Source organism: Amblyomma mixtum, chromosome 3 (genome assembly GCF_055824585.1).
Source record: "Amblyomma mixtum isolate Tamu chromosome 3, ASM5582458v1, whole genome shotgun sequence".
In the NCBI taxonomy this organism is placed as follows: Eukaryota; Metazoa; Arthropoda; class Arachnida; order Ixodida; family Ixodidae; genus Amblyomma; species Amblyomma mixtum.
Genome location: NC_143014.1, coordinates 232,832,525 through 232,857,524, shown reverse-complemented (window position 1 = coordinate 232,857,524; position 25,000 = coordinate 232,832,525). Strand labels below are relative to the sequence as shown.

Genomic DNA, 25,000 nt, shown 5'->3' with positions numbered 1-25,000 from the left:
TGGATGGATGGATGGATGGATGGATGGATGGATGGATGGATGGATGGATGGATGGATGGATGGATGGATGGATGGATGGATGGATGGATGGATGGATGGATGGATGGATGGATGGATGGATGGATGGATGGATGGATGGATGGATGGATGGATGGATGGATGGATGGATGGATGGATGGATGGATGGATGGATGGATGGATGGATGGATGGATGGATGGATGGATGGATGGATGGATGGATGGATGGATGGATGGATGGATGGATGGATGGATGGATGGATGGATGGATGGATGGATGGATGGATGGATGGATGGATGGATGGATGGATGGATGGATGGATGGATGGATGGATGGATGGATGGATGGATGGATGGATGGATGGATGGATGGATGGATGGATGGATGGATGGATGGATGGATGGATGGATGGATGGATGGATGGATGGATGGATGGATGGATGGATGGATGGATGGATGGATGGATGGATGGATGGATGGATGGATGGATGGATGGATGGATGGATGGATGGATGGATGGATGGATGGATGGATGGATGGATGGATGGATGGATGGATGGATGGATGGATGGATGGATGGATGGATGGATGGATGGATGGATGGATGGATGGATGGATGGATGGATGGATGGATGGATGGATGGATGGATGGATGGATGGATGGATGGATGGATGGATGGATGGATGGATGGATGGATGGATGGATGGATGGATGGATGGATGGATGGATGGATGGATGGATGGATGGATGGATGGATGGATGGATGGATGGATGGATGGATGGATGGATGGATGGATGGATGGATGGATGGATGGATGGATGGATGGATGGATGGATGGATGGATGGATGGATGGATGGATGGATGGATGGATGGATGGATGGATGGATGGATGGATGGATGGATGGATGGATGGATGGATGGATGGATGGATGGATGGATGGATGGATGGATGGATGGATGGATGGATGGATGGATGGATGGATGGATGGATGGATGGATGGATGGATGGATGGATGGATGGGAGCGCCCCCTTTTAAACGGGGCGATGGCAACCGCCACCATGCTCAGCCGTCTTTTTTTTTTCTTTTTTCTCCTTTTTTCTTTTATTTTTTCTTTATTTTTTTTCGCGTGGTTCGGTGACGTCACGTCACGTGGTTTGGTGGCTGCCCGGCCGTGCCCAAGGGCTGAACTGAGTGACTGCAATATGCTACGCATAAAATTTGTGGCTCCACGCCGGTTGAGCGAGAATGGGAGTTTTAAAACTGTAAAAAGTTGGTTGGTTGGTTTATGGGGTTTAACGTCCCAAAGCGACTGAGGCTATGAGAGACGCCGTAGTGAAGGGCTCCGGAAATTTCGACCACCTGGGGTTCTTTAACGTGCACTGACATCGCACAGTACACGAGCCTCTAGAATTTCTCCTCCAAAGAAATTCCAGCCGCCGCGGCCGGGATCGAACCCGCGTCTTTCGGGTCAGCAGCCGAGCACCATAGCCACTGAGCCACCGCGGCGGCAAAACTGTAAAAAGTGATACACCAGTTACTAACGGCGAGCTGCTAATTCGTATTATAATGAGGCACCCAACTCTAAAAGAAAATTCATGATTATAGTTTAGTTAACCATATTACTTATTAACACACCGTACATGTACTTTGGCCTGCCACCATTGATACTATGATGTCGTAGAAACTGTCGTTATATCAAAAAGGCGTTATTTTCAAATATTACTGACAGTCCTCGAGGAAATATACGGTTCATCTATGGATTGTTCTCTCTACAGGTCAAAAGAAATGTTTCAAGTGAAGAAATTAACTACCCCCTGTGCCCTTCTTCTACAGCACTCCGATTCGAAACCTACTTATCTTCCCAGATTCACATCTTCGTTCGGAAGTATGCTTCACCCACTGTGGTTTAAACTGTTTCCTACAATATTCGGTTGGGCAATGAGAAACCATTCTGGTGCACGCAGTCCCCGCTTCGCGGAACGTATGTCTGTCTGAAAAACGGGGCCCAAGCGAGACGTTTGGTGCTGTGAGTGGCGTTTTCATGAGCTTTACCCCCGGTGTTGCATTACTGCGTTTTCTCTCCAGCATCCAAATTTCAGTGCCGGTGCATAAATGCACATATGTTAGTAGACTGGACCTTCCGAGATTCACCTCTGCCATAAAACAACGTTCAAGCCTCTCCATGCGGCCCCCCATAAAGTGTTATTGTGTTTCTTCGCGTCTCGGTCTGCTGGAGGCACAATAAAACAGCCTCTTTAGGCGATGTTTAATTCTTAGCCGTGAATCCTTCGGCAGCTGCAAAACTTCTGCGTGTTAACTAAACTTCCATGCTTGCGACAGCGGTGTCCATACTGAAGTGCAGTTCAATCGCCATGGAATTCAAATACAGATGGAGGATCGTACGGCCTCAGTGCTGCGTATATGACGAGAACAGTATTTGTGCTAGCACTGACCTTTTTTCAGTGTGCAACCAGGTGTAGTTCACTGAACCACCACCTTGATCACACGAAACGCGTCGGACACTAAGCAACCCTGTTAGCCTAGAAATAATTATTTCTACACGCGCGACACCAGAGCTTAAATTAAATATGCAATGTTTACCTTGTGCTGTTTTCCTCAAACCGAATTCACTGCTTTGTTTACCGTCGACCATACACGGCATAATTAGTTTTGAAAATAATTTAATTATATGACCCATTACTGCTCAGAAAATGAATGCCACAACATTGCAATTACTTTCAGAACGCTGTTGCAATTACTTTTTTTTAATTTTCACTCATGCGCAAAAGTACACTCAATGCAGCTCCTAGAATCAGTTCAGATTTCTCAGTTCAGAGCATCGCAGGGGCAGCTCAGCTTCAAAGTGGGCGTCGAAATTTTTTCCCTTGGAGACAGGGTGCCTTTTTTCCCATGCTGTTGTGCTGTTGCATTTTAGGGCAACCCTGTCTTGTGAATTATAAATGAAAAAAAAGCTTTGGGTACGACTATGTAGCTTTCCCTTTTCCCTTGGTGGCGGCGCACATCGCCACTCGCCCGCGTGTGAAACTTCTCTGGCTTGATGACCGAAGCTTTCCGCGTGTTGATCCTGCTTTCGAGGTGCACGACCCGGCAGACGAGAGATCAAACCTTTCCCGACGCAAATAGCAGTGGTGCGCCCTTAATAAAAGTAATTTCGACCATAATTAATTGCTTTCGTTTCCAAATTACTGCCCAGTAGTAGGACCACCGTCCCATTTGCTGCACCTGCGGAGTCGCTGGCCATGTGGCCCGACAATGCCGCAGTCGCGGACCTCGTCCCTACGATTATGGGCGTGAGGCAGCCTACGATATTCCGTCGTCCTCCACGTCTGCGTCACATGAGCCTCATCCGGATTCCTCTTTTCCTCGATATGACCTCCGCTCCCACCGGTCGCCGTCTCCTCGCCGCCGTTCCAGTTCTCCGATGATCCACCGCCAACACGCCGCCCAAGCGTAAAACTAACGGCCGCATGTTCCGGAGGCAAAAACTGTACCGTCAGCGAATCACTCAAGCCCTTTTCATCTGCCTGTGAATGTTATTGCAGCGTTCGTTGAGGGCGTTGCCATCGAGGCGCTAGCTTACCCTGGCGCTGCAGTTTCCGTACTCAGTCAAAACCAATGCCGCAGACTAAGAAAGGTGACGCATTTTCCTGCCGCTTCACTTCGCACCGCCAGAGCTCAGGACGTTCGTCCATTAGCAGCCTACACCACTCGCTTTCTTATCCAAGACGCTGTCTACAGAATCGGGTTCATCGTCCTCGCCTGCTCATCTCACGACTTCAATCTTGGTTGGGACTTCTCCGTACATCACGCCTTTATCGACTGCGTCCGTAGTCAGCTGGAACTATCGCCACTGAATGACGCTTCCTTGGACGTATCCCGTGTTGTTTCCGCTAATGTGGTCGTCGCAGAAGACACGTACAGCCTTTGTCAAAAGTAACCAGGCTGCCCGTTTTTCTTCTCAGTCGTATATTAAAGCTATTGCGCCAGCCCTCAAGCTCTAACTCTCTGTCCGGTAAGAAGAACCCCTGTTCTCACCTTCAAAGAACTTTTTGGTCTTTAGAGAAGCCGTGAGGGCTGCGTTATACGAATGAGAATCAAACCATGGAGCCTGGTTACTTTTGACAAAGACTGTACGTTCTGCCTTTGTCCTTAGTTCTTGTGCCTCTTCCTTGTGCCGCCCTCTAGGCACTTTACGCACCCCCGCTACGCTGCGCTGACCGGAAATCAGTCTTGCTGCCGTGTTCACAATTTTTGGTGGATAAAGCGCTATTTACGCTTTAAACACATTCTCCTGCCGCTTATTCCGCGGACAACCGTTTGGCAGTGCTCACTTGCTCGATCCTGTTGAAGCCTGCCCTCTCGTTCATCACACTGCTGCCCTCCACATCAGCGTCATTACAACTGTTCCCATCCCCGAATCGTCTTCCCTCGACGTTTAGGAGAGCAGAAAGTTGGGCTAGTTGGCTGATATGCATACTGAAAAAACTGCGCAGAAACACGAGGGCGAAGCAGGGACAAGACAAGGACGAGCGCTACTCACAACTGAAGATTTATTCTACAACACATGCACATATAAATAGGAAAAAAACAAAACGGGCCGCACCAAGCTAACATTTATTTATTTATTTATTTATTTATTTATTTAGTCATTCATTCATTCAAGTTACCCCTAAAGACCCTCCAGAAGCGGGTATTACATTGGAGGGGTGGGTACAATCATATCAGTAATCGCCATACATTTTAACAAATAAGTGTAGCAAAAAACATTAATTAAAACATAAGGCATCACACAAAGGAAAAATGAACACTAACAAAAGCAGCAAACTTTTACACAGTTCCGTCACAGCGAACAAGCTCTTGGAATTTTTTATTGTCAGTTTCTGTGGCAATGACTGATGGCAAACTATTCCATTCAGTGATAGTACGGGGAATGAATGAATTGCCATAAGACGATGAATGACAGTTTGCGCGTTTAACTTTGAAAGAATCATCACGGTGTGGAAAGATGGAATCAGGTGACTGAAACAAATCACTGCGAAGGGATAAGTGGTGATAAAGCTTATGGAAAAGGGTTAAGCGAGCAAGTTTACGGCGATATGACAAATCTTCCAGTTCGGCACGTTTTTTTAATGCTGAAACGCTTGTGAAGGGTGAGTAGTCTGAAAATATGAAACGAACAGCACGGTTCTGCAAGGATTCAATGTTAGTGATAACGTAGGCTTGAATAGGGTTCCAAATGGCCTCAGCATATTCGATTTTAGGGCGTATTAGAGTTATATAAGCAAGTTTTTTTTACATGTATAGGGCCGTATCTGAGGTTACGTTTAAGAAAACCAAGTGAGCGGTTAGCAGATGCTAGGGTGAGGTCGATATGGTGATGCCATGTTAGGTCAAACTGAAGGTGCACCCCAAGGTACTTGAATGTTGATGTTAGTTCCACAGTATTGTCATTTAGAATGTAAGTGGTTGGAATGCGAACTGTACGATGAGTGAAAGATATTAGTTTAGTTTTAGAAACGTTTAATGTCATTAACCATGATGGGCACCAAGAGCTTACTGCGTTCAGGTCATATTGTAGGGATTGGCGGTCACTGTCTGTAGTAATGTTACGGTAAATTACGCAGTCATCAGCGAAAAGGCGAACTCTAGATGTTACACAGGCAGGTAAATCATTAATATAGATTAGAAAAAGCAAAGATCACGCTTCCTTGTGGTACCCCAGATGTCACATTAGCAGAGGAAGAGTTATAATTATTAACTGAGGTGAACTGAGTTCTAGATGATAGAAAGTCCTTAATCCAAGCGAGCACGTTAGGGTGTATATTGAGCTGTGCTAGTTTCAGTAGAAGTCTTTGATTAGGAACCCGATCGAAAGCTTTTGAGTAATCCAGGAACACTGCGTCGACCTGAGAGCCCGCGTTAAGAGACAATTGTAAGTCATTAACAAAGCCAGCTAGTTGAGTATCACAAGAAAATTGCTTGTGGAAACCGTGCTGATTATTGAAAATAATGTTATGATCTTCGAGATAGCTGATGACTTGGCTGTGAATGATATGTTCAAGGAGTTTGCAAACAGTGCTGGATAACGAGATGGGTCGATAGTTTAATGGAGAGGAACGCTCACCTGATTTAAATATAGGTATTACTTTGGCTACCCGCCAGTCATTAGGAATTAATCCGTGTGATAATGACTGCGAAAACAAACGGGACAACACAGCGCTAATGCTTTGGGATGTGTTCTTCAGCAACTTACTGTTGAAGCCAAGGTGATCCGAACTATTAGTTATTTTAAGATTGTTTAATAAAGCTAAAATACCCGTTTCATTAATAACTATTTCAGCCATGCAAATATCATGGATTATATCTAAGTCACGGAATGAGCTAATGTCTTCTTCGGTGAATACTAATGAGAAGGCGTCGTTGAAAACCTGAGCACATTTAGACTCTTTAATTATGACTCCGTCGCTGTCGGAAAGCAAAATGTCGCGTTGAAAGTCACAATTTATGATGCGCCAGAATTTACGAGGGTTGTTGGTTAGCAGAGATGACAGGTCATGATTGAAAAAGTGACGTCGAGTGGATTTCAGTAGTGACTGGTAGTCCTTGTCGCATTTCTTGTACTTTTCCCACGCGCTTAGAACACCATTTTTCACTGCCTGCCGGTAAAATCGCTTTTTCTTGCTATTCGCACGTCGCAACTTCTGAGTAAACCATGGTGTACTGCTGCTACGTCTAATGGTCATTAGAGGAACGAAGTCGTCGATAAGTTTATTAAAAGTACTCTTGAATAAATCCCAGTTTTGCTGAACAGTGCGCAATAAATAGTGATTAATGAACTGGGCGGAAAAAATTTCTAATTCGGAATTTATTTTTTCATAGTTAGCTCTGTTGTAACATCTGATTTGTTTAACAGTCGTTTTCTTTTCGTTAAAAGAACCAGCAATGCGTCCTGTTATTATGTCGTGATCCGAAATGCCATCTAAATGAATAATGTCTGAACAAATATCGGGATTATTTGTTAATGCTGGCAGTAATCGGCAGTCTATAATGTTGGCAGTAATCGATGTGCGACGCGTTGGATTGGTAATAAGTTGCGATCGTGAAAAATCAAGACATCATTGAAGAAACATATTAGCTTCAGTCTCACTCGCTGTGACGGACTGTGTGAACCAGTTTATACTAGGGAAGTTAAAGTCTCCAAATATGAGTAAATTACAGTTATGGAAAAGCGTACATATTTCACACAGAATTCGATTAAATTCAGAAGAAAAGCCATTATTCATGCTAGGAGGACGGTAAGAAGCACCAATAACTATATCAATAGAACAACACTTAAAAGAAACCCATGTACACTCAAGAAAAGAACTAATCATGAGAGGCACAGTTGCCAAATCATCCCTTCTCGCCAAGAGTACACCACCTCCTCTCCGGTACGGTCTGTCGCAACGAAAGATGTTAAAATGTGTCTGGCTGACAAAGACTGAATCATCAGGAATAACATCACTGAGCCATGTTTCGGTTAGCGCTACTAATGATGCGGAGCACGAGTCGATTAGCGAAGATATTGCAACATCTTTCGATAAAACACTTCTGATGTTAGTGTAAAGGAAAGAAATGGTTTTGGGAGCATTACATAACGAACTTTGTGAAGAAAGGAAAGCTGGGATCCGATTTGAGTAAGTGACAGAAGAACGTCATTCTTCTTGCGTGGGGTGCTTATAAACACATACTACGCGATCAGCCTCAGTGTCCCATACATAGGCATCGTTATTAATGTGAAGCTTGTTAAATGCGAGACGAATGCGGTCACCGTCCTTTTTCACGGACTTGGCGTACTGCCAGAGATGACGGCGCTTTTGTCAGACGGCCTCAGAATAATCGCGAGAGATGCTGAAGTCTGCGCCCTTGAGCTTTGAACCGTTACTTAGTAAGGATTCAACATCTTTATCATTGTAGAATTTTGCAATGATTGGTCTCTTCTTACTTGGCGAAAAACGGCCCAGACGATGCGCTCTCACAATCTAGGTTGACAAGACATCAAGTTTGCTGGAGCAAAATCCATTCACGAGCTGCTCAGAAGTATCCCAGGTTTCATCGTCTGTACCTTGGATGCCATAAAAAAGAACATTCGACCGTCTATACCGGTTTTCTAAATCGTCAATTTTGTCTCGCATTTTAGACAATTCTAAATTCGGCCTGAACGGGGACTGAGCAGCTGGCGCCAATTCTATTTTAGATTCCAGTTCAACGACACGCTTTGTTAGTGCATCCAAGTCATTCTTTAGGCTGATATGAATGTTAAGGGTCGTATTCAATGATTACACAACTGTGGTATGGCTAGTTTCCAGCCGCTGGACCGCAAGAGCCGCATTGTCTAGCTTGTCCTCTTGTGCCTTAGTCATGGGCCCAGGGTTAGGCAACGTCGCCACCGAGCAGTAGGACGCACGACACCACGAAAAGGCAAACACCGTTATTTCGGTAACAGGAACTTTCGTACTGACAAACCTAGAAGAACATCAGCGGTGCCGTGGCCCGGTGCGTCAATAAAAGGTGGGCGCTTTTGAGCGGCTGGGTCAGCTGACGCTGTCCCGTGTTGCCGATTGCGTACACCGCAGCGTCCAGAACGGGCAGTGGTGGATGCGGTGATGCGGTGTACTCGGCTGAGGATCCGGTGGCACAATTCTTTGCGGCATCAGGACACCAAGGGAATTGTGGCATATCCAGCCATGGCGGTGCCGGCGTGACAGGAGACAGCTGGCCCAAGAATGATAGCAGCAGCACCTGGAAGAACATCAGCGGTGAGCGTGACATTGTAACTGCGGCGCCGTGGCCCGCAGAATATCACATGTCACCTGCTGTATACACGAGTGATTTAGCCAAAAAGCGGAACTCCCTGTCAGAGAAGCGAACGGAAGTCTGGCTGATGCATTTATCACCGCTGATACGCATATGAATAGGCATATGAATAGGTCCTCGACGTCTTACACAGCGCCGTCGACGCTAACTTGGCACCTACTCAACGAGCTCAACTTGTCGCCATCCTTCACCGTTTCCGTGCTTCGTTTGACTGCCAGCAACCTTCCCTGGGCCGCGCAACAGCTGTTACCCATCGTGTTGACACTGCCACTCACGCACTTTTGCTCCATCCCCCGTACCGAGTGTCAGCCTCTGAGCGCCGCATCACTGGCGAACAGGTGAGCGACATGCTCCATTGCCATGTGATCCAGCCGTCGCATAGCCCATGCACACCTCCAGTTGTCCTGGCAAAGAAAAAAGACTGTTCCATCTGGTTCTGCGTGGGCTATCGCCGTCTGAACAGGTTACTCGCAAGGACGTTTAGCCTCACCCACGTATCGACGACGCCCTCAAGTGCCTGTAGAGAGATGACTTCTTTTCATTGGACCTGCGCTCTAATTACTAGCAAGAACTAATGGCAGAGAACGATCGCCCGAATACACCTTTTGTCACAGCCGACGGGCTCTATGAATTTAATGGCATACCGTTTGGCCTCTGCAAAGCTCCTATCACTTTCGAGCGAACGGTGGACAACCTCCGCAGGGGGCTCAACTGACACATACGCCTTTGTCACCTGGACGATGTTATCTTTTCTCCCGATTTTCCATCTCACCTTCAACGCCTTCAGCCTGTTCTTCGATGCCTGGCCGACGCTGGTCTCCAGCTCAATTTAGAGAAGTGCCGCTTCGGAGCTCGGTACCGCACTATTCTCGGCCACGTCGTCTCCAAGGATGGCGTTTTTCCGGGCCTGGCAGAACTGCGCTCTGTGGCTAAATACCCCAAAACCCTTTTCTGTGAAAGAGCTTCGTAGCTTCATTGGTCTCTCTTCATACTTCCGGCGCGCTTCGGCGAAGAAATGAACTGCGGCGGCTGCGTAGGTATGCCCTCGAGACCAGCAACAAACCAACCGCTCTTGGCATTCACACGTAGCCAGGACCGAGGTGGGCTCCTTTATCTCTCACAGCAGTTGCTGTTTGTCCTGAACATCCTCAGGGAATGCTGATTAAATGCTGAAAACTAATCCAACTCTCCTTAAACCGTTAGCAACGTCGGTGCGTCATGCTGATTCAGCACTCTGAGCCCCAAAACTCTTCAGTGCCAAGACGAAGACAAAACGCACCGTCTAAAACTGATGGAACTTATATACCACCTGCATGTTTGCAAACAAACGAGGTAGCGCTGGAGTCGCTAGCGGGTTCGCAGTAGGGAAGCGGCCAGAGAGCGGGCGTCACGGGAAGGTCCTGAGTGTAGGTTTTCAAGGCTTTTAGGCGTGTTTTCAGTTTCTTCGACTCACAAGAATGGTTCATTCATTGAACTCAGTAATTTCGCTCGAAGTCTCCGGGCTCCGGGAAATAGATCGGCACTGAGCGATGTATATATAGTGCCATGTAATGGTGACTTCAGACCGAAGAGCAGGAGTGCAGCGAAAATGGCTTCTAAACAAAACTCTTTATTTGGGCTGACTTGCGCCCACAATGGACTGGGTCACTCGGCGGCGGCGTAGCAAAAGGCGTGCTCGGCGGTCGTCGAACAGAATGCCTGCCGCTCTCGGCCGTGCTCTTTTTAAAGCTGATAGCGAACTTTCGAGATAAAGCTTGGAAAGTTACAACATCCTGGAACAACGTTCAATCGGCTCCGCCTGGATGCGATCAATCGAGATAAATCTGGGCGCGACTTGAATCCCACACAAAGTGATAAAGCGGCGTGCCGGCAGCTTTGAAGAATGGACAACACGGCAAAGATTCGCGGCAAGGCAATGCGGTTAGAGGTAAACACGCAGCATTGCTGCAGTTGATTTTTACTCTAGACTTTGAATAAAATCCCTGTTTACTAGCCAATGCGACCTTACTTCGGGCAGTGAGAAGCACTGGCATTGTCTTGGCCGAGCAGACGTGCGCGCACCGTCTGCAGACACGCCTGCCGTGCAGTGCTTTGCCAGCTAACCCTGCACTTAACAGCTTAATCCCCAGCACCTCGTTCCAGTGTTTCACTCGACAGTTATAGTTTACCCCCCTACCGAATCGGTTGCTAACTGAGGAGTTTCAAAGACGCAGCGGCTCAGGGCGCAAAATACCACTGGCCTGCAAACTGCGTGTGCTAGACGCAGCTAGGTATGCACGCGATTGTTACCGCGTGCTTTATGGTGACTTTTGCCTGGCATTGTCATGCGATGACAGAAAAAAAATACCGATGACAATGGAACTCGGGCAGTTCCCGCCTGCGGCTGTTTTCTTGCAAACACGCTTGGAGACCACGCACAGCTTCATTAACCAGCTTATGACACATCATGCGGTGTAAAAAGCTAAACGTGCTTACGTGGCCTTTCGCACATGTTAAAGGGCACTCACTGCTGTAAACATACCAGCGTCACCGTGCAAGAGTGGTACAATTTAGCAGACCTCATATGAATCAAATATAATTATACCATTCGAATTAAGAAATCGCCCCAAGTAAATATTCAGTGCAGTGAACGATCCCACATATGTTAGTATAATTTTCACACCCTTTAAAATATGCTGCGCTATCAACAAGACCACATTCGTTGATCGCGGGTGATCCGGCCGGCGTGCCTCGTACACAAAGACGACTTTGGGCGATAATTACGTTCGCAGCCAAATATGCGTTGTTGTTTTGAAGCCAAAAGCTTCATTACGAGGGTCGGAGACGAGCTTCGCGTATGCCGGGTATGCTGCAAAAGCCATATTCTGCGCATGCGCGAAACCGAGTGAAGTCACGCGCATCACAGGTGGCCGCCGACTTCGTAATAAAAAAAAGACTAAAAACAAGCACAGAAACGAGAATAAAAAAGAAATGAAAGAAATAAAATATCACCAATAAAAAAATAACGACAAACAGTGCGCCAGGAAACTCTCATATCTCAGTGGACACCCGAACCGCGCCGTAAGGGAAGGAAAATGAAAAGAAAATTGGTTTTAAGGAAAGGAAACGACGCCTGTCTCTCTCATATCTCGGCGGATACCCGAACCGCGCCGTAAGGGCCTTAAGGAAAATGGAATGAAAGAAAATTGGTTTTAAGGAAAGGAAATGCCTGTCTCTCATACCTTGGTGTACACCCGAAAGGAATGGACAACCACGGTACATGTCTCTAAAGCAACCTTCTAAGACAGCACCGTATTCACTACACGCGCGTCTCCTCCTCCGCCTCCGTAAAGGCAGTGTGTAGACGGCCGAACGCCTCCACCGTTATCGTGCTGCTCCCAGTGCATTGTGCGCCAACTGCGACAGCCGTGTCGTCAATCCAAGCGTAACGGAACCTTTTCGTTTGTATATCCAGGCTTAACCACAGCTAAGCCACTGCCAATTTTTTTTTATTTGCGCAGTGCGAGTGAGCGGAACATCTTCCCCGCTACGCAACCTTTGTTCCATACACTGTCTGGCAGCGTCGATCGAGGCCCATACAGACCATTAAAACGCGGCCTACTGCGCTATTGATCCGGGAAAACCTATCGAGGCCGATTCAGTTTTCCTTTTTGTGCCGCTGCACGGTTCCCACAGTGGTGTAGCTCATCAATACACGCAGCTTCTGCAGTGCGCGGGCACGATGCCGCGGTGCCGTCCTGCCGGTGCTGTGCCCTTCCGTGCGGAAGTTGCTGCTGACACTAGCGCCACCGCATCTTCGTTACGTAGCGGCGTGAAGGAGGCTTCTTGAGACCTCTCCTGACAGATCAAGCATCCGGCATCACCGACAAGCACGATACATACCGGTACTAAGGCGAAAGCCTTAAAGGTGCACTGAAGAGGAATCTGAACTCGTCTTTTTGCCTCGGTAACTAAATCTACATGTTCCGGGTATTCTTAGAAACTTCGAATTATTGCCCAGTGCGGCCGATTTCCCTAACTTAAATCGAATTATCGTCCAGCTGCCTCCTTTTTTTTTAATTCCCCGCAGACGGTAGGAGGAGTCGACCAACGCATGGAGTGCCTTTCAGGCAGTCGCGTGGCGGCTTTGCTTTCGCTTTTATTTTGTTTTTTAGGTCATTCAGAAGCTACAGCGGCAAATTAGGCCCACGGAAATAAAAATACGCCTGGACTCTGCTTTCGCTGATCACTACGTATCACTCCGCCTATGGCAGAGCGGCAAGCCGCCACAGGACTGTTTGAAAGGTTGGTCGACTCCTCCCACCGTCTGTGGGGAATTAAAAAAAAAAAGGCAGGAGCCGGGATGTTTAATCGGATTAAAATTAGGGAAGTCAGCCGCACAGCGCAATAATTCGAAGTTTCCGAGAACGCTCGGAATGTGTAGATCGAGTTACAGCGGTAAAAATACGAGTTCAGATGCCTCTTCAGTGCACCTTTAATAGGCTCATGACTCACCAGCGTGTCCGTTTGAGCGAAATTGTCAAGCGTGTGACGTCACAAGTCAGCGTGATGCGAGCTGCCAATCAAACCTAGTTAACAGCGTGGCACCCCGAATACGGTAGTGTGAGTGAGAAGTTCAAGTGGGTGGTACCATTGGTACACAGATTGTGGACCACCTAAGTGGCGTAGAATGTTCTGAGCGCTATCAAACCATTCAGCGCGTTACGGAGCATAAGATTATTAGTCTAATCCAGTGGCGGTCCCAGAGATTGGTTTTACGGAGGGGGGGGGGGGGGGGGGGAGGGGAGCGGACGAACTTCCGTATATTAAAGAAATAAAAAATAAAAACAATTTTTATTTACTTTTTATTTGTACAACAATTTTCGTGTTTTTTTGTTGAAAAATAAATGGCGACCGATATAGATGTTATACTACCATAACTCTTGCCTTGAATGTAAATGGTTGCGTGAGCAGCATTAATTTCGATGCCCTGCTACTTGTGCTCTCCTCCTTCAAATGGTTCACCTCATAAGTAACACAATTCCTAAATATTCACGCTGATTTCTATCTTTCCTCTAATTTCTCTTCCCCACGCACTGCACAGAGGAGGGCTCCATGCTCCTTTGTTGGGCACAGGCGGTTTAGTAGTGGCCTGTACACTGTGATTTGACTGTGTGTGACTGTGACTGTGTCTTTGACTGTGTTGTGACTTTGGTTTTGTCTTGTTTTGATTATGTTCTTACTTCTCTGATTTTCTTCGTGGTCGGCATTCGGTGCTTTGCTTTGACTGTTACTGTGACCATGAGTATACTGTGACTTATTTTCTTATCTTTTTATTTATTTGGAGGAATACACGCTGTGCTTTGGCTGTCTGGCTGTGAGTGTAACTTTGACTGTGTTGTGCCTTTTGATTCTTCTTTTTTGGAGTTATTTTTTTGGTTCTCTGTTTTTCTCTTAATATTATTTTTTTTCCTTGCAGCATTTACTTCTTTTTTCATTTATCTGGAATTGGCGTTAAGCCTGGCAAAACGTTGCTGGTCCGGGCACCCTCTCTCTTTTAAGTTTTTTTACCTTTTCTGAGAGGAGCAATAAAAGGGTAAAAGGTCGGCAGCTGAGATATTCCGCCATGCTGGGTCCAGCAAGGTCAAAGCACCTGCCCGGGCATTTCACGAGCGCGTTTGGCGGTCTCCATAACTCAGTTCGGGGAAGGGCCTTTGTTCCGCCCTTGGTCCCCTCCTTCAAGGCGGCTGGTCGGCGCGCCTTGTGAAGCCAACAGAAGGGATGATCCCCACACTGGCGTCGCTGTGTCTCATGGTGGGATAGGTGGTAATGGTTCATTTTACAGAAAAAATGAAAAAGGTGAGGGAAAAGATTGTTGCCGGCCGCGGCCATTGCTATCTGATATCTTAGGCACGCGAGCTGCAGCCGGTGGAGGTGAAAGGGAAAGGGAGGATAGCGAGAAGTATAGAGGAGAGCGATAGCAAGAAAGCACAGGAAAGAGCTTTGTACTAGTGCACTGCATGGGCTCGCGGGCCGGGCCGGGACGGGACATGATCTGTTCTGCCGGGCCTGGGCTGGGCCCAGGCCTGAAGTTGCGTCCCCGGACCGGGCCCGGGCTTAAAGCTGCGGACCCGAGTCGGGCTTGGGTCCGTACAGAAACGGCTGGTGTCCGACTATTCATTCACTATTGCAGAGTGAAGTCCACAACTGCGGCATTCGAGCAGAGGCACGGATGAGCTATGGGTTGTAGTATGCACTGAGAAAAAAAACAAGCTTTATTCATTGACTTATTTATTTCCTTATTTCCGCGCCGCGGTGGCTTAGTGGTCAAGGCGCTTGATTACTGAGCCGGGGAACCAGGGTTTGCTCCTAGCCTCGGCGGCCGCATTTCTATTTCGGTGTCAAGCATGACAGCCATGTACTTTGCAGTATCATTGCTCGTTGAAGAAACCCAGGTGGTCGAAATGATCCGGAGCCCTCTGCTTCGGTGTCTCTCACAGCCTAACTCCGCTTGGGCCCTTAAGCCCCAAAAACATAGCTTTTATTTTAGAGCTATATTTTTCTCATGTGAGAGAATTCACAAACTAAAATGCGTTTTGTTCTTTTTGATCAGCTGACCTGAACGTCTCGTTAATGAAATAGCACAAAAGCTCTCGAGAGTTTATAAATCTCATCTCATAACCACATCTATCCCTCCTCGCTTCTTCAGCCTGGTTGTCATGACAGGTGTTTTTCCCTGTAAGTTAACACGTGGTTCGCGCGCTATCTTCTGCTCCACCAGTAAGAGTAAAATTCAACCGGACTTAATTCGCCATTGATCGTTCATCATCTTAAAACACACCTATAGACATGGGTGTCCGGAAAGGGGGGGGGGGGGGGCAAGGGGGGGTGGTCCCCCCCCCCCCCCCCTTGGAACTACGGATATTATTTAATCACTAGTTCCTTTTTGGTGCTAACCTACCGCCGCCCCCATACCCGGACATCGGGTGCCCCCCTCCCCCCTGGAAGAAGTTCTGTGAACGCCCTTGCCTATACACTTTTAGAAATGCATTCGGGAAGAACATATTAGTTTAGGACGCTTATAGTCTTCAAAACACACACCGTGAAATACTCAAGCCTTTTAGCTTTTCGTTTCTGCTGAAATGCGACCAGTTCGGCTATGAGTTCAACCTGTGAGATCGCGTTCACTAAAAAAATGTCATCCCACTGCTTGCTAGGCAGCTTTAATGTTTATACTTCCGGGCGGCAAAATATAACTGATTCAAATTAGGGGGGAATGCAAAGCATTCTATTACGTGCGTATGCAGCCCTTTTTATTTGGCTCCCGGAACTTCTTTGCGCACCTACACGAGATCACTGTCCAAAAGACGGGCCTGGCGAGCACTATACTCTTAATAATTTCCTTCTGGGTTCAAAAGAACCAACTTTATTATTGTGCCCCTCCTGCCAGGGCCCTTCACTGGGCCTGCAGTATGCCCTAAATAAATAAATAAATAAATACATAAATAAATAAATAAATAAATAAATAAATAAATAAATAAATAAATAAATAAATAAATAAATAAATAAATAAAGACAAACTATGGTTTCAGAACCTTCGTCGTTCAGTTTCTTATCGGTCTAGTAGGAGTCTATGTCAGTATATGTCAAGCGTTGCTGTGAAACCGGCCGGGCCGGGCCCGGGCTGGGCTTCACTCCGGGATTCACAGGCCGGGCCGGGCTCGCTAGAGCGATAATTTAGCGGGCCTGGGCCGGGCCCGGGCCGGGCCCGGGCCGGGCTTAGGTCTCAGATTGAGGCCCGTGAGGTGCTCTACATTGTACACTATTTATAAAATACAAAAAGTAATGAAGTTCGCGTCGCTCGCGCGCAAATGTCCAGGCTCTGTCCGAAAATAAGAGCGCGCGAGCGGCCACTGTGCACAATAATTTACAGAAAACGACAGATAGTACGTAGCGTCCTGTCTCGAACTAATCGCGCGCGCGGCTCACTGCCCGAGCGGCCGGGGTGGGGCGCCCGTCCACGTACCGTCCGAGGTAGCACGCGCGGAGCGTTCATGTCAAGCGTGCACAACCTGGCAAAGAGCAAGCGGAAAGTCAAGCCCGCCTGCTCGCCCATGGTGGGATAAAGACACGAATTGGTGGCTCCCTTCCGCCCCGACGAGGTCGCTGGCCACCCCGACCGCAGCTGAATGGCACCGCCGCCGCCGCCGTCGTCGGCGCGCCGGCGCTAAGGCAAGAGGGCATGGCAGAACCCTGATAATTCGATAATAACTACGAATTTTACTCGTAGAACCTGTAGAACGTAGAATTGTGTGAAATAAGAAAGGCGCTAACACAGTGAACGTACAAAGTATAGGACTACTTGGCTCATCACAGACGCATAAGCTTTTCAGTTCTACGCCAAAAATCACATGTCGCCCTGTGAGAGCCCCAAAACGGACGTTCGGGAAGATGTGCAAAGGATTTCGGGTGGGGGGGGGGGGGGCGCGACCGCCCCCTCCGCCCCCCCCCCCTTTAGGTCCGCCACTGGCTAATCAAAGCGTAGCCCATCACAAGGATTCGCACCGGTGACCTCTGGCTCTCCAAATCGTGACTTCTGGAAACTTCAAACGTCCATTATGGTCAAACTAATTGACGTAGGACATTCGAAGTGGTGTCAAGCGATTTGTCTTCTTGCGCTGTATACGTTGGAAACCAAGGTGCAGTATGTCGTAACTCAAAATCGCTTATAACGAGCATAACGCCAATCAAATGCACACAGAGAAGAATCAGAAGCGTTCCAGAGAGCTCAGCAGGATGGCACAAAGGCTTTCGCCTTGCTGCACGTAAGGTGACTTAAGTGCTCTCCCTGAATTTTTTCTCAAAGTACTCTTGAGGAAGCAGCTGAGGCTATGAAGGTAAATGATTTTCTTCATTTTCTTGCTCTGATCCCTATGAAAACGTCATAAAGATGCTGCAAGCCCATTCTGTACACCAGTTATCTGAGTAGCATCTGCGTCGCTGGATATTTTTGCTGAGACACGCCGCATGCTTGCAACGCCGACTTTCTCGTAACACATACAGGGTGCTTCACGTAACGCAAGGTGGAGTGCTTAGCCCAGCGCTATTCAACCTTACACTTGTCGGGCTTGTCGACATACTACCACAGTCGGCGCAACTCTCAATCTATGCGGACGACATTTGCATCTGAGCGGCCGGAGTTCCCCGCCACAATATCGAGTGAGACTTCAAAAGGCGTGAAGTATTCTTGCGACCTACCTCCAACTGCAAGGCCTACAGATTTAAACCGAAAAGTGCTCGCTTGTTGCCTTTACACGCAAGAACATGTCTCATTATACCGTATGCATAAACGGCACAGCTATACCCTACGCAAAGAGCCATCGGTTTCTGGGAGTAATCATCGACCGAAATCTATCATGAACCCCCCATTCGAAGAACATTCGAAGAACAAACGTTCGAAGTGAGGAAAGCTTTCAAGCTCAAGCTCTCCGGACTTGCCTAGGATTGCCGAAATGTGCCTCTACGGCCGCATCTGTACTCATCTGATCCCTACCTACCTAACAGAAGTGCACTGAGGGCACAGTTTCGACACATATCCCAGGTTTTTTCTCACCATCTTGCTAGTCTTTCCACTACCAGGCCGCGCACATCGTTTGCAAACACCATTGATGCCCAACGCGCCATTCTGCCGTCCCAGTTCACACCCGCCTCTAGACCGTCCTCGCCACTTTGGAGCCTGCACAATCCCCGTGTGCCTCTTTCAATACCTGACATCAAGAATAAGACCGACTTACCGCCGACAGAACTAAAGCAAGTCACTCTAGAATATTTTCATGAGCACTATGCAAACCGGGTGCCCGTCTACACCGACGGCTCAGTGACACCTATCAGTTCTTCGGGCTCCTATGTCATCCCCGCAAGGACTACAGAAATTACAGTTAGGACAGGTCACCGCACTTCTTCGACGGGGGCAGAACTCACCGCTCTTCGTATCGTTACTAAACACATCAATCAGCAGCGCCCTCAGCAGTAGTCTATTTTCACCGATTCCAAAGCTGCCCTTCAAGGATTACAGGCTGCCCTTCGCCGTGGAGCCCATGAACAATTGGTAGCAGAAATTCGACAACTACATCACTCCGCCATCAATAAAGGACGTGACATTATCGACATTAGCACAGAGGCATAGCAGGCAATCACCGCGCAGATGAGGTCGCGCGAACTGCTCACCCCGACAGCGATTTTGGGTCAATCCCACTTTCGAGATCAGACGCAGCGGGCAGGTTTCGTGCACTTGTGCGGGACATCACGCTTGCCGCGTGGAATTCCGGCCAATTTTCCAAGTCGCGTTTAAAATCCTTGGACCCATATCTGAAGCTCCGGCTTCCATCCGGCCTACCATGACGTGAAGAAACTTTGCTGTGTCGCCTGTGGCTTCGTGCAGCTTTCACCAACCATTACTCTTTCTTAATCAGTATGGCTGATAGCCCTGCATGTGCCATCTGCGGGTATGTCGAGACTATATCCAACATTCTTTGTGACTGCCCTGCATACAGCGCCGAAAGGAAATCTCTCAGCTGTGTGCTGGAGCGTCTAGTTTTATTTATTTATTTATTTATTTATTTATTTATTTATTTATTTATTTATTTATTTATTTATTTATTTATTCGATACTGTCAATCCCATCAGGGATCGTTACAGGGAGGGCATTCAAAAGTACAGAGGCACACAAAAAAATAGCAATGGTAATTAATCAAAGTACATAAAAAATATGACACGAGATTATACATTAGAAGATACGAATAACAAATAAACCAGAATGAGGAGCATGTGAAATGATTTTGGCCGACAATAATACTACTGGAAATGAAGTCCTCCAAGGCACTACTCCGCTTCTTGCGAACTTCTGGGCTGCATGATAGGCTGTGACTTTAACGAAGGCTGACTTTTCATAGTGACTTCAATTTTCTGCAACTCTCCTTTCTCTTTAATATTTTTATCCCCTCACCCCTCGCCCCCCCCCCCCCCGTGTAGGGTAGCAAACCAATTATTCTTCCGGTTAACCTCCCTGCCTTTCCTCTTATTCCTCCTCCTCCTCCTCCTCACGTAACTTGAACCAAAGATTTAAAAAAAAAAGTGACGCACTGGAGCTGAGTCGAACTAAGTATATTGTTTTCCTTCGTGTGGCGCTCCTCAGAGTTTTTTTTAAATCAGTTTAGTTAATTACCTTATATTAATTATGTAAAAATTTAATAAACACTTTGGTGTCTCTTGCGTTTCGTTGAGTTGTAGAGGGGTTTGCGAAACAACCAATCCAGTTTTGTTTAGCAACATATTGCCTCGTGACTGCTACGTGACAATATCTTCTACGTGGCCCTTTTTTCGAGCATTTGAAGAAAGCCCGCGAAATATGAATAAAAAAGAATATGATAGCGCTCTTACGCTGCCGTAATGTAGCGCTGCAAGGTGCGTCATGTGTGAGCGAAGCGTTCGTGCTCGCCGTCTTGAAGTGAGCGGCCGACACCGCTCTCAGCATAGTCTTCAAAGTGCGTCAGCACATTCTTCCTGAACATGGAAAGCATGCGCCGTGAGCTGCGATAAGTGATAACCAGGCCGTCGGCAGCCAAGACAATTCAAACGGAGCTTGTACTTAACCATCGCCTAGACAAAATAAAAAAGGAAGGAAAAAAGAGTGGAGTCGCATATTACAAGGTAGCCTCCGTTTTTTTTATTATTATTATTATCATTTTGCAGCCCGCCGACTGAGTGGCGGCCGCTCGATTGGGTACGGTCAGCGCGCACGTTCCATTCGTTCAAAACACGGCTGGGAGCGCTGGAATATGGTAGCGCATGAGCGCAGTCACGTGCTTTTTTGTATTTCGCGAGCTTTATTTAAATGCCGGAAAAAAGAACCACGTAGGTGATACGGCTGGCTGGCTGGCTGGCTGGCTGGCTGGCTGGCTGGCTGGCTGGCTGGCTGGCTGGCTGGCTGGCTGGCTGGCTGGCTGGCTGGCTGGCTGGCTGGCTGGCTGGCTGGCTGGCTGGCTGGCTGGCTGGCTGGCTGGCTGGCTGGCTGGCTGGCTGGCTGGCTGGCTGGCTGGCTGGCTGGCTGGCTGGCTGGCTGGCTGGCTGGCTGGCTGGCTGGCTGGCTGGCTGGCTGGCTGGCTGGCTGGCTGGCTGGCTGGCTGGCTGGCTGGCTGGCTGGCTGGCTGGCTGGCTGGCTGGCTGGCTGGCTGGCTGGCTGGCTGGCTGGCTGGCTGGCTGGCTGGCTGGCTGGCTGGCTGGCTGGCTGGCTGGCTGGCTGGCTGGCTGGCTGGCTGGCTGGCTGGCTGGCTGGCTGGCTGGCTGGCTGGCTGGCTGGCTGGCTGGCTGGCTGGCTGGCTGGCTGGCTGGCTGGCTGGCTGGCTGGCTGGCTGGCTGGCTGGCTGGCTGGCTGGCTGGCTGGCTGGCTGGCTGGCTGGCTGGCTGGCTGGCTGGCTGGCTGGCTGGCTGGCTGGCTGGCTGGCTGGCTGGCTGGCTGGCTGGCTGGCTGGCTGGCTGGCTGGCTGGCTGGCTGGCTGGCTGGCTGGCTGGCTGGCTGGCTGGCTGGCTGGCTGGCTGGCTGGCTGGCTGGCTGGCTGGCTGGCTGGCTGGCTGGCTGGCTGGCTGGCTGGCTGGCTGGCTGGCTGGCTGGCTGGCTGGCTGGCTGGCTGGCTGGCTGGCTGGCTGGCTGGCTGGCTGGCTGGCTGGCTGGCTGGCTGGCTGGCTGGCTGGCTGGCTGGCTGGCTGGCTGGCTGGCTGGCTGGCTGGCTGGCTGGCTGGCTGGCTGGCTGGCTGGCTGGCTGGCTGGCTGGCTGGCTGGCTGGCTGGCTGGCTGGCTGGCTGGCTGGCTGGCTGGCTGGCTGGCTGGCTGGCTGGCTGGCTGGCTGGCTGGCTGGCTGGCTGGCTGGCTGGCTGGCTGGCTGGCTGGCTGGCTGGCTGGCTGGCTGGCTGGCTGGCTGGCTGGCTGGCTGGCTGGCTGGCTGGCTGGCTGGCTGGCTGGCTGGCTGGCTGGCTGGCTGGCTGGCTGGCTGGCTGGCTGGCTGGCTGGCTGGCTGGCTGGCTGGCTGGCTGGCTGGCTGGCTGGCTGGCTGGCTGGCTGGCTGGCTGGCTGGCTGGCTGGCTGGCTGGCTGGCTGGCTGGCTGGCTGGCTGGCTGGCTGGCTGGCTGGCTGGCTGGCTGGCTGGCTGGCTGGCTGGCTGGCTGGCTGGCTGGCTGGCTGGCTGGCTGGCTGGCTGGCTGGCTGGCTGGCTGGCTGGCTGGCTGGCTGGCTGGCTGGCTGGCTGGCTGGCTGGCTGGCTGGCTGGCTGGCTGGCTGGCTGGCTGGCTGGCTGGCTGGCTGGCTGGCTGGCTGGCTGGCTGGCTGGCTGGCTGGCTGGCTGGCTGGCTGGCTGGCTGGCTGGCTGGCTGGCTGGCTGGCTGGCTGGCTGGCTGGCTGGCTGGCTGGCTGGCTGGCTGGCTGGCTGGCTGGCTGGCTGGCTGGCTGGCTGGCTGGCTGGCTGGCTGGCTGGCTGGCTGGCTGGCTGGCTGGCTGGCTGGCTGGCTGGCTGGCTGGCTGGCTGGCTGGCTGGCTGGCTGGCTGGCTGGCTGGCTGGCTGGCTGGCTGGCTGGCTGGCTGGCTGGCTGGCTGGCTGGCTGGCTGGCTGGCTGGCTGGCTGGCTGGCTGGCTGGCTGGCTGGCTGGCTGGCTGGCTGGCTGGCTGGCTGGCTGGCTGGCTGGCTGGCTGGCTGGCTGGCTGGCTGGCTGGCTGGCTGGCTGGCTGGCTGGCTGGCTGGCTGGCTGGCTGGCTGGCTGGCTGGCTGGCTGGCTGGCTGGCTGGCTGGCTGGCTGGCTGGCTGGCTGGCTGGCTGGCTGGCTGGCTGGCTGGCTGGCTGGCTGGCTGGCTGGCTGGCTGGCTGGCTGGCTGGCTGGCTGGCTGGCTGGCTGGCTGGGGCTGGCTGGCTGGCTGGCTGGCTGGCTGGCTGGCTGGCTGGCTGGCTGGCTGGCTGGCTGGCTGGCTGGCTGGCTGGCTGGCTGGCTGGCTGGCTGGCTGGCTGGCTGGCTGGCTGGCTGGCTGGCTGGCTGGCTGGCTGGCTGGCTGGCTGGCTGGCTGGCTGGCTGGCTGGCTGGCTGGCTGGCTGGCTGGCTGGCTGGCTGGCTGGCTGGCTGGCTGGCTGGCTGGCTGGCTGGCTGGCTGGCTGGCTGGCTGGCTGGCTGGCTGGCTGGCTGGCTGGCTGGCTGGCTGGCTGGCTGGCTGGCTGGCTGGCTGGCTGGCTGGCTGGCTGGCTGGCTGGCTGGCTGGCTGGCTGGCTGGCTGGCTGGCTGGCTGGCTGGCTGGCTGGCTGGCTGGCTGGCTGGCTGGCTGGCTGGCTGGCTGGCTGGCTGGCTGGCTGGCTGGCTGGCTGGCTGGCTGGCTGGCTGGCTGGCTGGCTGGCTGGCTGGCTGGCTGGCTGGCTGGCTGGCTGGCTGGCTGGCTGGCTGGCTGGCTGGCTGGCTGGCTGGCTGGCTGGCTGGCTGGCTGGCTGGCTGGCTGGCTGGCTGGCTGGCTGGCTGGCTGGCTGGCTGGCTGGCTGGCTGGCTGGCTGGCTGGCTGGCTGGCTGGCTGGCTGGCTGGCTGGCTGGCTGGCTGGCTGGCTGGCTGGCTGGCTGGCTGGCTGGCTGGCTGGCTGGCTGGCTGGCTGGCTGGCTGGCTGGCTGGCTGGCTGGCTGGCTGGCTGGCTGGCTGGCTGGCTGGCTGGCTGGCTGGCTGGCTGGCTGGCTGGCTGGCTGGCTGGCTGGCTGGCTGGCTGGCTGGCTGGCTGGCTGGCTGGCTGGCTGGCTGGCTGGCTGGCTGGCTGGCTGGCTGGCTGGCTGGCTGGCTGGCTGGCTGGCTGGCTGGCTGGCTGGCTGGCTGGCTGGCTGGCTGGCTGGCTGGCTGGCTGGCTGGCTGGCTGGCTGGCTGGCTGGCTGGCTGGCTGGCTGGCTGGCTGGCTGGCTGGCTGGCTGGCTGGCTGGCTGGCTGGCTGGCTGGCTGGCTGGCTGGCTGGCTGGCTGGCTGGCTGGCTGGCTGGCTGGCTGGCTGGCTGGCTGGCTGGCTGGCTGGCTGGCTGGCTGGCTGGCTGGCTGGCTGGCTGGCTGGCTGGCTGGCTGGCTGGCTGGCTGGCTGGCTGGCTGGCTGGCTGGCTGGCTGGCTGGCTGGCTGGCTGGCTGGCTGGCTGGCTGGCTGGCTGGCTGGCTGGCTGGCTGGCTGGCTGGCTGGCTGGCTGGCTGGCTGGCTGGCTGGCTGGCTGGCTGGCTGGCTGGCTGGCTGGCTGGCTGGCTGGCTGGCTGGCTGGCTGGCTGGCTGGCTGGCTGGCTGGCTGGCTGGCTGGCTGGCTGGCTGGCTGGCTGGCTGGCTGGCTGGCTGGCTGGCTGGCTGGCTGGCTGGCTGGCTGGCTGGCTGGCTGGCTGGCTGGCTGGCTGGCTGGCTGGCTGGCTGGCTGGCTGGCTGGCTGGCTGGCTGGCTGGCTGGCTGGCTGGCTGGCTGGCTGGCTGGCTGGCTGGCTGGCTGGCTGGCTGGCTGGCTGGCTGGCTGGCTGGCTGGCTGGCTGGCTGGCTGGCTGGCTGGCTGGCTGGCTGGCTGGCTGGCTGGCTGGCTGGCTGGCTGGCTGGCTGGCTGGCTGGCTGGCTGGCTGGCTGGCTGGCTGGCTGGCTGGCTGGCTGGCTGGCTGGCTGGCTGGCTGGCTGGCTGGCTGGCTGGCTGGCTGGCTGGCTGGCTGGCTGGCTGGCTGGCTGGCTGGCTGGCTGGCTGGCTGGCTGGCTGGCTGGCTGGCTGGCTGGCTGGCTGGCTGGCTGGCTGGCTGGCTGGCTGGCTGGCTGGCTGGCTGGCTGGCTGGCTGGCTGGCTGGCTGGCTGGCTGGCTGGCTGGCTGGCTGGCTGGCTGGCTGGCTGGCTGGCTGGCTGGCTGGCTGGCTGGCTGGCTGGCTGGCTGGCTGGCTGGCTGGCTGGCTGGCTGGCTGGCTGGCTGGCTGGCTGGCTGGCTGGCTGGCTGGCTGGCTGGCTGGCTGGCTGGCTGGCTGGCTGGCTGGCTGGCTGGCTGGCTGGCTGGCTGGCTGGCTGGCTGGCTGGCTGGCTGGCTGGCTGGCTGGCTGGCTGGCTGGCTGGCTGG

The 25,000-nt window shown here is 52.0% G+C and overlaps 1 protein-coding gene across 1 annotated transcript in view; it reads right to left on the bottom strand.

Annotated features, from left to right (window-relative positions):
• Positions 1-4,573: 4,573 nt before the first annotated feature.
• The window catches only part of LOC149354017 (uncharacterized), a 114,053-nt gene continuing 93,626 nt past the window's right edge, over positions 4,574-25,000 (bottom strand). Inside the window, exon 2 of the mRNA XM_089583013.1 lies at positions 4,574-8,826. Coding sequence (XP_089439139.1) covers positions 8,551-8,826 — 276 coding nt within the window. The 3' untranslated portion in view covers positions 4,574-8,550. The remainder of the gene's footprint in view (positions 8,827-25,000) is intronic.